The 16366-nt window shown below is 22.1% G+C and overlaps 2 protein-coding genes across 2 annotated transcripts; both read left to right on the top strand.

The window, feature by feature from the left end:
- Positions 1 to 2611: 2611 nt before the first annotated feature.
- Positions 2612 to 7379, top strand: Bm4899 (Lipase family protein; the record flags this gene model as incomplete). Its single annotated transcript, XM_043075936.1, has 7 exons — positions 2612 to 2751; positions 3119 to 3334; positions 3637 to 3772; positions 4370 to 4534; positions 5527 to 5718; positions 6170 to 6301; positions 6717 to 7379. The coding sequence occupies 7 exons, from the start codon at positions 2612 to 2614 to the stop codon at positions 7377 to 7379; spliced, it is 1644 nt and encodes a 547-aa protein (XP_042931870.1).
- A 4058-nt stretch (positions 7380 to 11437) lies between these two features.
- Bm8749 (Uncharacterized protein) lies at positions 11438 to 16366 on the top strand (the record flags this gene model as incomplete). The annotated part of the gene is made up of 11 exons (XM_043075937.1): positions 11438 to 11551; positions 11793 to 11941; positions 12447 to 12541; positions 13263 to 13448; positions 13801 to 13898; positions 14114 to 14344; positions 14923 to 15043; positions 15350 to 15435; positions 15579 to 15775; positions 16052 to 16113; positions 16284 to 16366. The coding sequence occupies 11 exons, from the start codon at positions 11438 to 11440 to the stop codon at positions 16364 to 16366; spliced, it is 1422 nt and encodes a 473-aa protein (XP_042931871.1).

Genomic DNA, 16366 nt, shown 5'->3' on the forward strand with positions numbered 1-16366 from the left:
CGAAAAAAAAACAAAAATAGTTTAACAAACTATTCACTAATTAAAATCAAAAATTAATAAAACAAAAAATTCATAACTGTTGCATGCTAAAATTAATTAATTTAAATTCAATTAAATCTTTTAAGTTTTTAAAATTAATTAATTTAAATTTAATAAAATCTTTTTTACATATTTCTTGCATATAATAATAAATTGTAAATTGATTGCTGCACAAAAATTTTTTAATCTATTCGATAAAAGACAAAAAAAACGAAATCGATAAAATATTGTTTATTAAAAAAATTATTTATCAATTCATTAAATTATTATAAAAATTTAAAATTTTACATATTACCGACAGAAATATATAATTGATATATTATTATGGAATATTTTATAATACTTAAATTTATCTATGTAATATTTTATATTACATAATTTAATTATGTAATAAGATACATACACTGATAAATATTTTGATAAAACTATTATCAGTATTACGTAATTATTTAGTGATAAATGTTTGATACACTATCATATCAGTGACATTTTACAAAATGATTGTGTAAATAAATGTATGTCAAATTTATACGGATGAATGTGCATTGGTGTTGTGACCTAAAAAAGAAAAATTTTTAATGGGTAATTGATGAACGTTTAGTTAAAATGCATACAATGATGAATTTGACTTTTATTTTGAATTCTACTATTATAAATTAAAAAATTTTCAATTATATAAATTTTGTTTAAATTTAAACAAAATTTATTTATTTATTTATTTTTTTTTTTTTTTTGAACAATTAATTTTTAGAAATTAACAATAATTTTATTTAATATGTTTTAAATTTTAGCGCTTACTATTTTTTTTTTCTCTTAAACTTTTTTTTTTTTAAAAAAAGGATAGAAAATTGTTTATTATAATTTAAGTAATGTATTACTGAAAAAGTTTTAAATTATTTGAAATTGTTAATATATTTAAAATGTCTTTTTAGAAATGGCAAATATCTTAAAAAAAAAAAAAAAAAATTTATATATGTATGAAATTGTTTTGATAAAGAAATAATTGCTAAATAATTTTTTAATTTCATTAAGCAATTTTTATTATTAATTTAAGTTTTTTATTTATATTTTTTTTTTGGAAAAAATTTATATATGTTAAATAGATTAAATTATTTGTTAAATTTATTAAAAATTTCATTTTTATTAAAGAATTTTTCCTTCTTTTTTTTTCTTTTTTTGCATGAATAAACCATTTTCATTCATTTCAATGCAAATTTATTGTTAATAAATTATTTCAAAAAAAAAAAAAATATATAAAATTCATTTTTATTTTATATAATAAATTGGATAAAATAAATTGATGAAAAAAAAAAATTTGTTTTCATTACAAAATAAAATTATCCATTAACTATTAACAAAAATTATTTCTTTCCTTTTTTTTTTTTTTTTGCATTTTATATGTTTCAATAAAATAATATCATTGAAATTTTATTCAAATTAAAAATAATAATAATAAAATAGAGAAGATATTCAATTTTTTATAATCAAATATATAAATTAAATTGAATTAAATCTTTTTCAATCTATTCACCTATTGAAGATTTTTTCCCAAAAAGAAAAAAATTCGAAATTAAAAATAAATAAAAAAAAAAGTGAAAAACGATTGTAATAGAATGAATGTTTGTTAATGATAATAAATATAACATTTTCTATCGTTAATTTTTGCATTTTGAAAATATTTCATTCTTATTTTTTATTAATTCATTTAATTTCATATGAAGTATTTCAGTATTGAATATGTTAATATTGCATTGATATTATGTAATTTTATATTGAGAGTATTACTTAATAATGAATGATTGCTGACTGATTATTAATTATTAATGAATGATTAAAATTATACAATCCTGTATTATGTAATTTTTTTCATCAGTAATAATTAATATTAATTCACGAATGATAACTAATAATCGGTAGTATCTAATATTAATTCATCAATATTGAGTAACTGATAATAACTGATATTGGATAATTAATAACAACTGATATTAATTTACTGATAATAATTGATATAATTAATAATAACTGATAAATTAATAATAAGACCGATAGTATCTAACATTAATTCATTAATATCGAGTAATTGATAATAACTGATGTTAATTTACTGATAATATTTGATATAATTAATAATAACTGATAAATTAATAATAAGACCGATAGTATCTAATATTAATCCATTAATATTGAGTAATTGATAATAACTGATATTGGATAATTAATAATAACTGATATTAATTTACTAATAATAACTGATACTAATTTACTAATAATGGATAATTGATAAATATTACTAATTGATAAGTAATAGTAATTGATAATTAATACATTCATTTAGATATTTGTTATATTTAGAATAATATTTACATACAATTAATACAGTTGTGCCAATATTATAAATGTATTAATTAGAATAAACTAAATAACAATGATAACAATTTTATTATCACTAAAAAAAAAATAATGATAATGTCACTATTATCATTGTATGCGATCAAAATTTCAAAAATTAACAAAAAAAAAAAAAAAAAAAAAACAAAAATATTTAGGAATAACAATAAATTCTACAAAAATGTTACAAATTTTATTCCTACTATTTTCATTTTGCATTTTAATTGATGGTGATAGTATCAGTGATTGCTCAAAATATAAAGATTGCGCTTCATGCGTTAAATCATATCGTCCATTGCCAGGATTTAAACGATTTTGCGGGTAATATTTATTTTACAAAATTTAATTTAAAAAATATTTTTTTTTCTCTTTTTTATTTTTGCTGGAAAAAAAAAAAGCAGAAAAATTACTGTATAATTTGTGTTAACAAAAGAAGAAAAAAAAAAAAAAGTATTATCAATCAAATTTAATTCATTTATTTTTTCATTTTGTTTTTTTATCTTTTGAAATGAAACATTAAATTTCAATTATTTTGTTTATTTTTTACAAATAATTACTCAATAAAATTCAATTATCTTTCTTAATTATAACATTGAAATATTCAAAAAATTATTATTAATATTATATTTTATACTCTAGGATTTTTTATCAATTAAATTTCATTTGAAAAAAGTTTTTTTTTTTTCAGATGGCATACTGATAGATCAGTATGTGATGAGCCACTTTCTCTTGTATCAGGTAAAAGTGTTGTCGTACGTGAACCATTTATGTGTCCTCGAAAAGCACCACCTGATGAGGAACATCCTTATACTGATACACTTGGCCGTTCATTATTTAGCCTAGTATTAGCTGTTCGAAATAAAGATCCCACAGAATGTCTTGCTAATAGCCAACCTAATGTACAGTAAGAATAACATTTCTTATTATTGCTTCTTTTCTTTCTCTTTTTTTTATTTCATATTTTAACTAATTTTATTTAAATTTTTAACTAATTTTATTTATCTTATCAATTTCAAATTCTCATCAATATTTCATTTAAATTTATAATATATCAGAAATTATTTTATATCAAAAATTTTCCAATCAATCAATATTGTATTGATTTTTAGCAAATTAATTTTTGTTTATTATGATTTTTATTTATATTAAGATTAATTTTGTTTATTAAAATTAAGATTTTTATTAAATTAATTTTTTTTTTTTAAGACTGATAAAACGTTATGAAGTGGAATGTGATCAATCACATAATCTTTGTGCTTCAATGCTTGCTGTTTCTGAAAGTAATAAAAGTATTTATGTTGTTTATAAATCAAGTAATATGGATAAACAATTAATTACTGAAGTATGTAAATTTTAAATAATTTTCTTTTTTAATTTCAGGAAAATATGCTTATTTATATAAAAATATTGATATAGTTTTTTTTTTATTATTATTTCCTAAAATATTTTAACTAATTTTTACTTCATTTTGAGTCTGTTTGAAATTATCATATAAAAAAAAAAAAAATGGAAATGGAAACTTTGACTGCTTAAATATAATATGGCAGAATAATAACTAATATAAGATAATTTATAGAAAATAATAATTACAAATTAATGTATCTTTAAAATAGTAATTAGTTAGTGTTTTAATAAATTAAAAAATTTTAGCAAATTTCATTATTTTTTTTCGACTTAGAATCAAATTAGTTTTATTGAAAATTCAACGTTCAATAAGTGTATCGATTAAAATTTTATTAATCGTGTACGTAAATTTAACATTTTTTTTGAAAAATTTTTTAATAACAATGATAAAATATTAGAATAAAATTTAGATGTTAATTAATAAGAGAGAAATTAATAATAATAATAATCAAGAGTTCAAATTATCATTGTTATCACTTCAAGAATTGCCATCATTTTATTGTTATCATTTTTAATAATTATTGTCATTTTATAGTTCATACATATGGTGGCAGCGCAATTGGGTGTATGGCAAAATTTCGAAGGTGGTGGCGGTGTGGCGACCTATTTTCATGGCGCATTTGAACGACTTTTCAAGGGAAGCGGCATGAAAGATGACCTCATTAAGCTGAAGAAAAAATATCCCGGTTATGAAGTTTGGGTATGTAACTTAAATTACTCATCACTAAAATAGTATTAATATAACAAAAAAAAAAGTTATGAAAATGAGAAAGAAAAAAAAAACAAATAAACAAACAAAAATGAGTAAACAATTAAAATAAACAGTTTAAATTAAAGATTTGTTGTAATTCATCTTCCTAAAAAAAAAAAAATTTTTTTTGAATTAATTAATAATATTATCAATCATTCCAAATTAGTCATACATTACAAAGAAAAAAAAAAAGAAATAATATTAATAATTGTTGTGGAATGTATTCACTGCCAGATATTTTATTTTCCCTCAAACTTGGGTAATTAAACCCGACAAATTAATATTATAACAACGCATAACGAAAGATATAATATAATTATAAAACACTAAAATAATATCAAAAAACCATCCCAAAATGTAGAATGAATAATCGTAATGGAGGATCGGTTGGTTTATATACAGAACCGAACTGACAACCAGATATCCGGTGATGTGAAACAAAAACCATCCTAAAATGTAGAATGAATAACCGTAATGGAGGATCGGTTGGTTATATACAGAACCGAACTGACAACCAGATATCCGGTAGAGGACATTTAACTGATGTGAAACAAAAACCATCCCAAAATGTAGAATGAATAATCGTAATGGAGGATCGGTTGGTTTATATACAGAACCGAACTGACAACCAGATATCCGGTAGAGGACATTTAACTGATGTGAAACAAAGATTGCTAACAAAGGGTTTTTTATTGTGTGAGAAAAAGGAATTAGCATAATGGCTTAAATGGTCTAATGATCTACGCATAGATCAGTTACAAATGTGAAATTATTTGGTGAATGACTTATCAGACATTTGACAAAAGTATTAGAATTTAAATATAATTTAAATGTATCATTTTTTATGACAATAATATTGTCTATTATCATCTGTTTTTTGTTTTTTTTCTAATATTTTAAATTTAAAAGAAAAATTTTTTAATTAAAATTTAGTATTTTAGTGCACAGGTCATTCATTGGGTGGATCATTATCATCAATGACAGCATTATATCTAATAAAAAAGGAAATATTTCCGGCTAAATTAGTTCGTCTTGTGACATTCGGTGAGCCAAGAACCGGTAATGTAGCATTTGCACAAGCTGTTGAGGAAAATGTCAAAGTTCGTTACAGAGTAGTTCATCGTGGTGATCCGGTAAGTGATAAATGATAACAAATATTATCAGGATTACATATGATTAATTTATTAGTATCAAACATTGATAAATAATTATCAGTAATATTTTATCAAACCATCCCTAATAAAAAATTTCTCAAAAATAATACATATATTAGATAAAATTAGATTAAAAAAATTTATCAAAAATTAAATTAATATTAATTTAGCTTTTCAATAAATCTTTTTTATTTTTAGCAAAATCAATCATAATCCTTCGTTTTTTTTTTTACTTTTTTTTATCAAGATTTTTTTTTTTTGAATTTCCAAATTTTAATTACAAAAATTTTTTGTTTAATTAAATTTTTTATCTGAATTTGTTACATTTTATTTAATTTTTTCTTCCTCCTTTTTTTCTTCTTTTATTTTTCCAATTTTATAAATAAATGATTCAAAAATGAGAAAAAAAAAAGATAAAATTTATTTTCAGATAACAAATATGCCAGCATCAATAAATCCAATTGGTTTGTTATTGTCACCAACAATTGCAGAACGACAAGGATATTTTTATCGTTATTTGGTTTATTATGATAATGATATGAAAAAGGATAATAAATTTAGTGTAAGTTTTTTTTTTTTTTTTTGAATTAAATCGAATAACAAATTTATTTTAAAAAAAAAAAGATTTTTTTTTATAATTATTTAATAACTGATATAATATATATTCTTATTGTCAGATACAATTAATATTATAAATTATTATTATAATCACTTTTTTTTAAAAAAAAAAAGATAATTATAACTTTTATTTATTTTATTAACATATAGAATTTACTCACAAATTCAAATTTTATTTTATTTTATTTCAATCATCTAACTTTTTATCTTAATTATAATTTAAATTTTCACTTAATTAATTAATTCATAGTTGTTTACATTGATAACAACAACATATATATCATTAATTTTTATCAGTTAATTTATAAAATATGATTATTTATTATGATAATTTTTAAATGAAATTATTTATTTTTTAGATATGCACATTATCAGGAGATTACGCTTGTCGTAATTTGGTTTTAGCAAACAATCCGTTAGATCATATAAGTTATTTTGATGTCAATGCTGATTTATATTTGTCGAAGGGATGCAAAGGTGATCAATTAACGGTAATTGGTAACAAAACAGAAAGAAAAAAAACAACAACAACAACAACGAAAACAACAAAAACAACAATAACAACAATAACAACAACAACAACAACAACAACAATAGCAACAACAGCAACAGCTACAGAAACAGCAACAACAATAACAACAACAGCAGCGACGACAGCAACTAGCATTGCCAATGCTGCTGATAGTAATGCTGATAGTGTTGCTAGTGATAATGATACTACAACTACTGATAACGATGCTAAAACTACTGATAGTGATGCTAGTGCTAATGATGATAATAGTGCAACTACTGATGCTACTACTATAACTGATGATAATACGGCAACCACTGATTCTGATGCTGATACTACTACTACTGATACTGCTGTTACTGATACTAATACTACTGATACCGATACTGATACTACTGATGCCGACTCTGATACTACTGATAGCGATACTGATACTACTGCTACTGATACTGAGATTACTACTACTGCTTCTACTACTAATACTATTGCTGTCACAGATAGTGCAAAATAATCAGTTAACTCTCCTAAAAAATGTCAATGATGTACATAGCAATGCTAAATTTTTGAATTTAACTTATTGTTTTTTTTTTTCTTTTTTTTTCTAAATAAAGTATTTGTTTGAAGTTGCTTTACAATATTAAGTTTTTGAATAAAACTTTACAATATTAAGTTTTTTTTTTTCGAATTGAACAATATAAGTTTTTGAATTTGAATAATATTGCTGAAAAACTTGTTAACTGCTAATTATAAATTACACTTTAAAAAAAGGAAAAGAAATTTGTTTTAAAATTATTTTAGGCAAATATCAACTTATGTTGGATAATTGAAATTAGTATATCGAACACAATAAAATTCTTTCATGAGTACTAATCAAGAAATTTTCACTTATTCGTTTTTTTTTTTTTTTTTTTTTTTAAGTGAATATTTACTTTCTGTCCATTTTTCTGTTTCTTTTTTGACTGAAGAAATGTTAGACAAAAAGTAGTAAATTGTAAAAGTAAAACAATATTAGTAGTAAAAATGAATCATTAATTTCAATTTCATCAATTAAACAAGAAATAATCGAGAAATTTAATATCGATCATTTTTTACATTCAAATTAAACTAAGGAAATAGAAAAAAAAAATTTCCAAAATAAATGTTTTACAGGTAGAAATTGTCGAGATATATATTTTCTCGAGAAATATATATATATCTTTGTTAGAGTATCTTTCTTAAATGTATTGAGATGAAGTGTATTTTAATCACTTTTATTTACTAACAATCACAATACAACAATATATTAATTTAATTACAATTTTGTATGAATTAAAAATCTACGAAAATGAAATAAAAGAAAAGGAATAAATTACAGAAAAATTAAGTAAAAAATTTAAATGAATTAAATTTAAATGAATGTGAAAGATTGGCCAAACTATCACTTACTGATATCAAAGAAAAATAAGCAGACAAAGGGTTTAAATCCTAATATAGTGAGCATTGACTTACAATAAGCGCATGTGACTTACAATAAGCGCACGCGACTTACAATAAGCGCATGTGACCTACAATAAGCGCACGCGACTTACAATAAGCGCATGTGACCTACAATAAGCGCACGCGACTTACAATAAGCGCATGTGACCTGCAATAAGTGACTTGCAATAAACGCACGTGACTTACAATAAGCGCACGTGACTTACAATAAGCGCATGTGACTTACAATAAGCGCACGTGACCTTCAATAAGCGCACATGTGATCACAGAGCTGTCAAATGATCTTTGCTCTTTGCGCAATAAGAAATAAATTTTTTAACATGATCAGATCATTTGCTCTCATAAAAATGATTGTTAAATTTATTTCGGAACTTGTAAGTAAATTTGATTTGTAAGAAAAAGAAATTTTTCAATCAGTAATTTTCAAAAGTTTTTTTTTCAAAAGTGAAGTAATTTTCAAATTTACAAAAAATGCAATAAACTATTTCTCAATTAAGTGTGATGGACATCACGATAAAAATTAGTTTAAATATTATAATTAATAAATCTATCATTTCATTAAAAAAGAAAGAAAAAAAACTATTAAATAAATTAAGTTCAAAATTTCAAAGATTTTTAAAATTCAAAATGATTTCAAAAATGATGAAAATTTTCTAATAATTTTTGATATTTGATAATATGATATTATCATGATTTTTTTTTTTTTTTTGAATAATAATGAATTTGAAAAATTTATTGAGTGTTTAAATTGCTGAAGCGCACTGAGAAACTAAAATACTTCTAATAGCTATAGCTGATCAAACAAAAATAAAATAAAAGGCAAATTTTTTAAATGCACTCGCACTTGGAGATAAATTTAATTTGAATCATAGTACTTTTAGCTTTTTTTTTATATATAATTTTAATTATCAAATCATTCTGATCAATTTAACTGATTTATTTGGCACTTTTTTTTTTTTTACTGACAAATCAAAAATTTTTCGAAATTTATATCTTATCAGTGATCAATCAACCATTTGACCATTTTTATGACTATTATATGTTGTCGGAAATATCGAATTGATTTTAATAAAATAAATTTAATTTGAATTACAGAGATACCATCTAAATTCTTTCATTCTATATTTAAGTTTTTTTTAATGATTTTTTTTATTGTTATGTCATTTTTCTTCTTATTGTTTATGATAAATATGAATATAGTGAAATAAATTTATTGAGAGTATGTTGCAGTTAAAGTTTGAAATACATTATTATTCATACAATTATTAAATTCAAGTTTCAAATGATTTCAAAGAATGATGGAAAATTTCTAATGATTACTTGATAATTGCACTTTATGTTATTTTATAAGAATGCTTTAGTTAATTGGCTATTCAGTGCTTCAAATGAAAGCCTTACTAAGATTTGCCAATTATTTCATAGATAATTTAACTAAATCCAATCAATTTAAAAATTCAATGAGTATATTTATATTAATGGATAAACTTAAATTTGAACTTAAATTATTCAGTTATTGATAAGTTACCTTATCGTTTGCATTATTTAGTTAAAATAATCAAAAAAAAATAAAGTCAAAAAAAATTTTTTCAATTTAATAAAACAATTTTTTTTCTCTTTGAATGAATACAGTAATTGATAATTCCATAAATTTCAAAATCTAATATTAAGTTAACATTAAGTTAAAATTTGAAACATCTTTAAGCAAATTACACTTTCATATTCAAGACAAGAAAAATTCTATTTAAGTAAGCAATCTATCATTTTTGTCATAAAAATTATCGATTATCATTTGTCATCCCTTTTTTTTTTTTTTTTTTTTTTTCATGGTTTTATAAAAAAGATGAAAAGTTATTATTACTCCTTTTGTTCATTAAATAATAATATGAGTGAATGATTAACTTAACTTCAATAAAATAAAACTAATTTTACATGCAATCATTTTGTGCAGAATAATTAAGTAAAATAATAAAGTTTAAGTGTATTATTTAATAATTTACCATAATAATCTGCTAATTATCAGATTAAAAATCAACGATATATCAAATGAAAAATAAAAAAATAGTTTATAGGAAAAAAAAAAAAAAAAAAAGAATGAAATGATTACCTGAAATCTACAATAAATCGTGTAAAAATTTTTTGCACAATCAACAAAATTGTTTATTTCAATTCAATTATCATCATATCATATTATCAACATTATCATCAGAGTTGATGAGATTCCATCATTAAATTAGCACCTTTTTTTAATATTTAAAATTTTCTCATAAATAAATATATATCAGAAATGCTATTAAAAACAATTTTTAAATTAGCTTTCTTTTTCTGATAATAATAGTATGAGTGAGAGATTATCTGAATTAGCTTTATCTAAAAACAAAATAAAACAATATGTATATAGAAACATAATAATTTCAAAATGAAAAATTTAAAAAACGATTAAATTTTTAAACAATTTGTCTATGTCACAAATATGCTTATGATGAATTCAATCTATGAGAATTTTTTATCCTAAATTTTGACATTTTCATTTCTTTTTTCACAATGATATTAATATTGCTATGACACATTTTCCGTTTCATTTTCATGCAATTTCATTTTATTTTTTATGATAAGCTTGCAATAGGAAATGATTTGATTTTATATTTTGAAATGATTTGATATTTCGAATATTTCATTTTAAAATGAAATGACTCATTGAAATGATACCACTGTTCTGAACTGATCAATCGAACGATTAATAATGTATTTATGATATCCGTTCTTGTTATCCTTTTGCTTTCTTTTTCTGTTTTTATATAAAAAACAATTTTTTTTTTTTAAAAATCTATACTCATTATTTTGCATTTTCATATAACATTATTATTTCATTCATCGGTTAACCAAATTTAATTTGTCACTAAATTCATCGCAATTGTTGTCTAATTACTTTCTTCTATGGATAAAAATAATATTGATTAAATGAAAGAAAAAACAGTTGTAAGATAAGAGTTAGTTGCAAAATAAAATTTGTTAAATTTCCATTCAAAAGTTTTAGTGTATGATGTTTTGAAAACAGGATAATTAAATCAAATCCGGAAAATTATCAGGATTATCATGATAATATCCAAAAAGCCTACTGATAGATATTATGCTGTTTATATGATTGTATTAATTCATGGATTTGGCATGTTAATGACGTGGAATATGTGGATTACTATTGCGCCTGCGGTAAGTTAACATTAATTGGCGGTATTGTCACAATTTTCCTATGATTCATTGTTTATTTGCAAAAAAAAAGAATTTTTTTTTTTTTTTTGCTTTCTACCAAAGCAATAAAATTTTTATAATTCTTTCAAATAAAAGCTATCGAATTTTTTTTTTTTTTTTTATTATATATGCATGAAAGAAGCAAAAATATAGTTGATAAAAAAAGTGATGAGATGGAAATTTGAAATTAAAATTTTTGCAGTATTATATGGAATATAAATTAATTGGAATGGATAGAAATGGTACAAAATATGTCTCGTCTTATGCAGCTAATTTCCTTAGCTATTTAATTTTAGCTTCCAATTTACCAAATTTCACACTTAATTTGATTAATTTACTCTTTAATTTTAAGTTAGTTTTTGTTTTTTCCTCTTCATTTCATTTAATATCAAATAATTGTATTTCACTGTTTAAAAATTTTACAATAGAATAGAATATTGATTGATTTATTTAAAAAAAACAAAGTTAACCGAGACATCTTATCTTGATATCACTAAAGTAAACAAGTAATATGTAGCAATATTTTCGCGTTTAATTCAAAATTTCCAAGAATATATCAAAGAATTATCCTCAAATAAATAAAAAATAAAATAAAATAAACAAATATATGCTCCAAATGGTTTAATATATAGCATTATCCAAAATGATTCGTCTCCGATAATTTTTTTTTTTTTTTTATATATATGAAATTATATTATTATTTAGAAGATCCATCACATAAATCGAATTTAATTTGATGGAAAAACAGGAAGCTGAACATTCCGGTTACCTTGATGATAGGAATTATGGAAGGGAATAATGGAGAATTTGCTGCGATTATTGATAAAAAAAATGATTAACCGGAAAAAATTTACAGAGGAAGTCTTGAAAAACGAATTACATTATCACTTGCAGTTATGGCATTGATCTGTTTGATTACTCTTATATTCACCGTTATTGATACTTCCAGAAGTAAATTATAAATTTTCGTCATCTACTCGTATATTTGTGTAATTTTATTAGAAAGTTTGTTATTCTAAAAATATTTCAAGAAAGCGCAGATTGCTTAATTGATCATCCGAATTACACCTTAAATCACCGATTATATATAGCATTTTTTGTTATAATCATTGATTAATTTAATCAATGAATATAAATATTCCGGAATTTCATATTACTTTTGCCATCAATGAATATAAATAATCCGGAATTTCATATTACTTTTGGTTATACTGTATTCCAATAAAGAAAGCTGTGGTGATGAACCTATAATTATAATTACCGATTTTATAAATATTACATTTAATTATATCGAAAAACTCAATTAATTTATAGAATATTACATTTGATCATAACTAAAAACTCAATTAATTTATAGATAAAGAGATAGAAAAAAATTATGATATCATTGATTAATTTAATCAAAAAATTATAAACAATTATATGTGCTTCCTAAATTTAAAAAACGATTATATATGCATCCTACATTAAATTATCCATTTTTTTTTTTTTTTTTTTTTTTTTTCACTATAATATTGAACAAATAACTTTTCTAATAAAATAATATCAATTAATCTTAGAAATAGTGTTGTTACCTATTTAATTGTTTATTTGAAAAAAAAAATAACAAATGAACTGTTAACTCAGTTTTTTTTCAAAAAATAATTGCATTAATCAATTTAATTTTTTCCAGTGGTTACGGTATTCTTTATTATAACGATTACTACGGTAGCAATACAGAATGCTGCATGTGGTCTGTACCAAAATTCATTATATGGTTTGGTTGCAGTTTTCCCACCACAATATACCAATGCTATTCTTCTTGGTAGTAATATTTGTGGTACATTTGTATCCGTTGTTAATATTATAACAATTGTTGGTTAGTTTAATACACAAATCCATTTAATTAATTAAATTGCCATTTAATTAAAATGATTTAACAAATTACAATATATATTACGATCCATTACTTCTTACCATTACTTTGTCAAATAATGGTACTTAGTAAAGCTTGAATAATAAATAAAATTAAATGATGATAGTATTTTAATTAGACACATAAACAAAGAAACATTTAATTAGATATATAAACAAATTATATGTGTCACTAAGCAGTTTCAAGATTTATCCTTGTGAATCCTTGCTGTAAATAATCTTGCATTGTTAAAATGCTGAAAATAAGTACAGTTTAATAAAAGTTTTAACTTTAAATTTATTATTCAATCTTTTAGCAACAAATGATATTAAAACTGCTGCTTTCTTCTATTTCTTCATATCATTTCTGGCAGTTCTCACATGTTTTGGCTCATTATTTATACTTGTAAAATTAGTAAGTGTTTACAATTATTATTATTTCACCATATTTTAGTCTTTTCAATTTTGAAGTGTTAATTTTTTTCATAATTATTTTAATTTTGATAATTTAAATCTTTTTTATTCATATTTTTTATTTCCATATGTTATACTTACTATAATTACTTCAAATCTTACTTACTTGATGATATATTCAAAAGCATATGTTAATATATTTGCGTGATATTGCAGGATTTTTATCAGTATTACATGCAAAAAGCAATTGAGAAAATGGGAAAGAGAAATTTGGATGGAATATTGGTTGAATTCAAACAAAATAATAGTAATATAAATAAAACTGGATTAAAAAGTAATAATTGCGAAGTTAGCAAACATACGAACATTTCAAACAGTGGTGATATTGATTTATTAACAATAAATTTTCGGATGAAATTATACCTGTATTACGATGTTTTCAAAAAGGTTATTTCATTCTAAAATTAGTTAATTCATGACTTTATTAAGTAATTAATTTACTTATACTTTAACTTTTCCTGTCATGTTATTTATCAGTTTTTTTTTTTTCTAGCAAAGTAGTTTAAAATCAAACTATCACAGTGACTGAAAGATCACTAAATTGATTGCAGTTATTATCTTTATGTCAAATACTTCATCATGAAAAAATGTTCAAGCATAAGATGATCAAATCATAAAAATAATACATGAAAATATTTCTCAGTTGATCAACAAATTATCTTCTTATCATTCATTATCAGATTGATATATGTGTAATTAATTACTTTTTTTTTTATCATGATCCATAATTTATTTTTTGTCATTTTATATCCTGATCTTGCCATGTATTTATTTTAATTAGTGGATTAATTTGATAAATTTTCTTGCATTAATTTGCTAATTCCATTTTGTTCATTTGCTAGATCAAGCTATTCACTAATTTTTCAGAAATGAATCAATAAAAAAAAAGCTAAAATGGAATTGATCATTGATAAAATTATTTCTTGGAAATAGAATATTGATTGTTTATATGAATTTATGTTCAGATAAGAATGCAATGCTTCAATATTTGGTTTATATTCGTTGTAACAATAGCATTATTTCCAGCAGTAATGGCTGATGTGAAAGTTTATAGTGAAAACGGTATTTACAGCTTTGTAATACCAGGTAAGTATTATTATCACTGATATCACTGATAAGTTTAACTGAAATGAATTGAATGTTAAGTGATTAGAATTGTGATGTCTTTAACAAATTGATTAAATCATAATTTGATTAAAACGATGTATTACATTTTTTACCTATCATACTGATTGATAATAATTTTAAGAAATGACTTATTGTTCTGGAAGATTTAATTTACATATTATTTAACTGAACCATATGATTTATTATTTAAGTTTAATATATTCAATTAGATATAATCTGCCATTAACTTATATGAACAGATAAATTATTGTTGCATATTTTCAGAAAAATTATTCACCCCAGTAACCACATACTTTTTTTTCAATCTCTTTGCTTTTTTTGGATCATTTTTGGCAAATTTCGTGCATTGGGTATTTCTTTTTTGGAGTCTTATTTTTTCCAAGAATAATTTTAAAAATTCCATAAATAAAAAAAACTGAAACTTTTTTTTTTAAAAAAAAAGAAAAAAACGATAAAAAATGAAAAATTAAAATTATAAATGAATAAAATTTAGCCTCAACCTAAATGGCTTGTGATACCAGTTATCATACAAGTAGCTTTTATTCCGCTAATGTTAATCTGTAACTTTCGATCAGCACATCGAACATGGAAAATATTAATTTATAATACATGGGTTTACATTGCTCTGGCTATCTCAATGTCATTATGCAGCGGATATTTCAGTGCCTTGGCCCTTATGTACGCACCAAAGTAAGTCCATTCTTTAAACTTACTTCAATTTCTTCCTCATATCCATCATTTCAGTAATTTTGACTTATCTGACATTGTTTACCACTTAAGTATTACTGATAAAAGTCAAACCTATTGAATATTGCCAGACAAAATTACAGAATTAGCACAGAGTTTTAGATTTAAAATTCAACATTTCCATAGCAAACAGAACATCAGAATTGAAATTTGTAACTGTTAAGTTCAATTTTTTAATTATTATCTGTTAATTTTTAATTGCTAATTGTTAAATTTTAGACAGGTTGAAGCATCAAAATCTACGATTGCTGGAATGATTGCTGCTTTCTTCCTTATGTTTGGTTACTTTTTTCATTATTATCCAAAAAAAAAAGCAGAATTAAACTTTCAACTTTGATCTAAGATAAGCATAACAAAGTATTTCGAATCATTCAATTGGAACACACTAAATTGGTTAAACTATAATTTTCAATTCAAATGAAATTACTGTAATTTCAATATTACTTTTCAGGTGTGATATGTGGTACATTACTTACATTCGTCATATTATGGTTTATTGATAGCGTTGGACCACTACAACCTACAAAATTATGA

This window comes from Brugia malayi, assembly GCF_000002995.4.
Source record: "Brugia malayi strain FR3 genome assembly, contig: Bm_v4_ChrX_scaffold_001, whole genome shotgun sequence".
Lineage (NCBI taxonomy): Eukaryota > Metazoa > Nematoda > Chromadorea > Rhabditida > Onchocercidae > Brugia > Brugia malayi.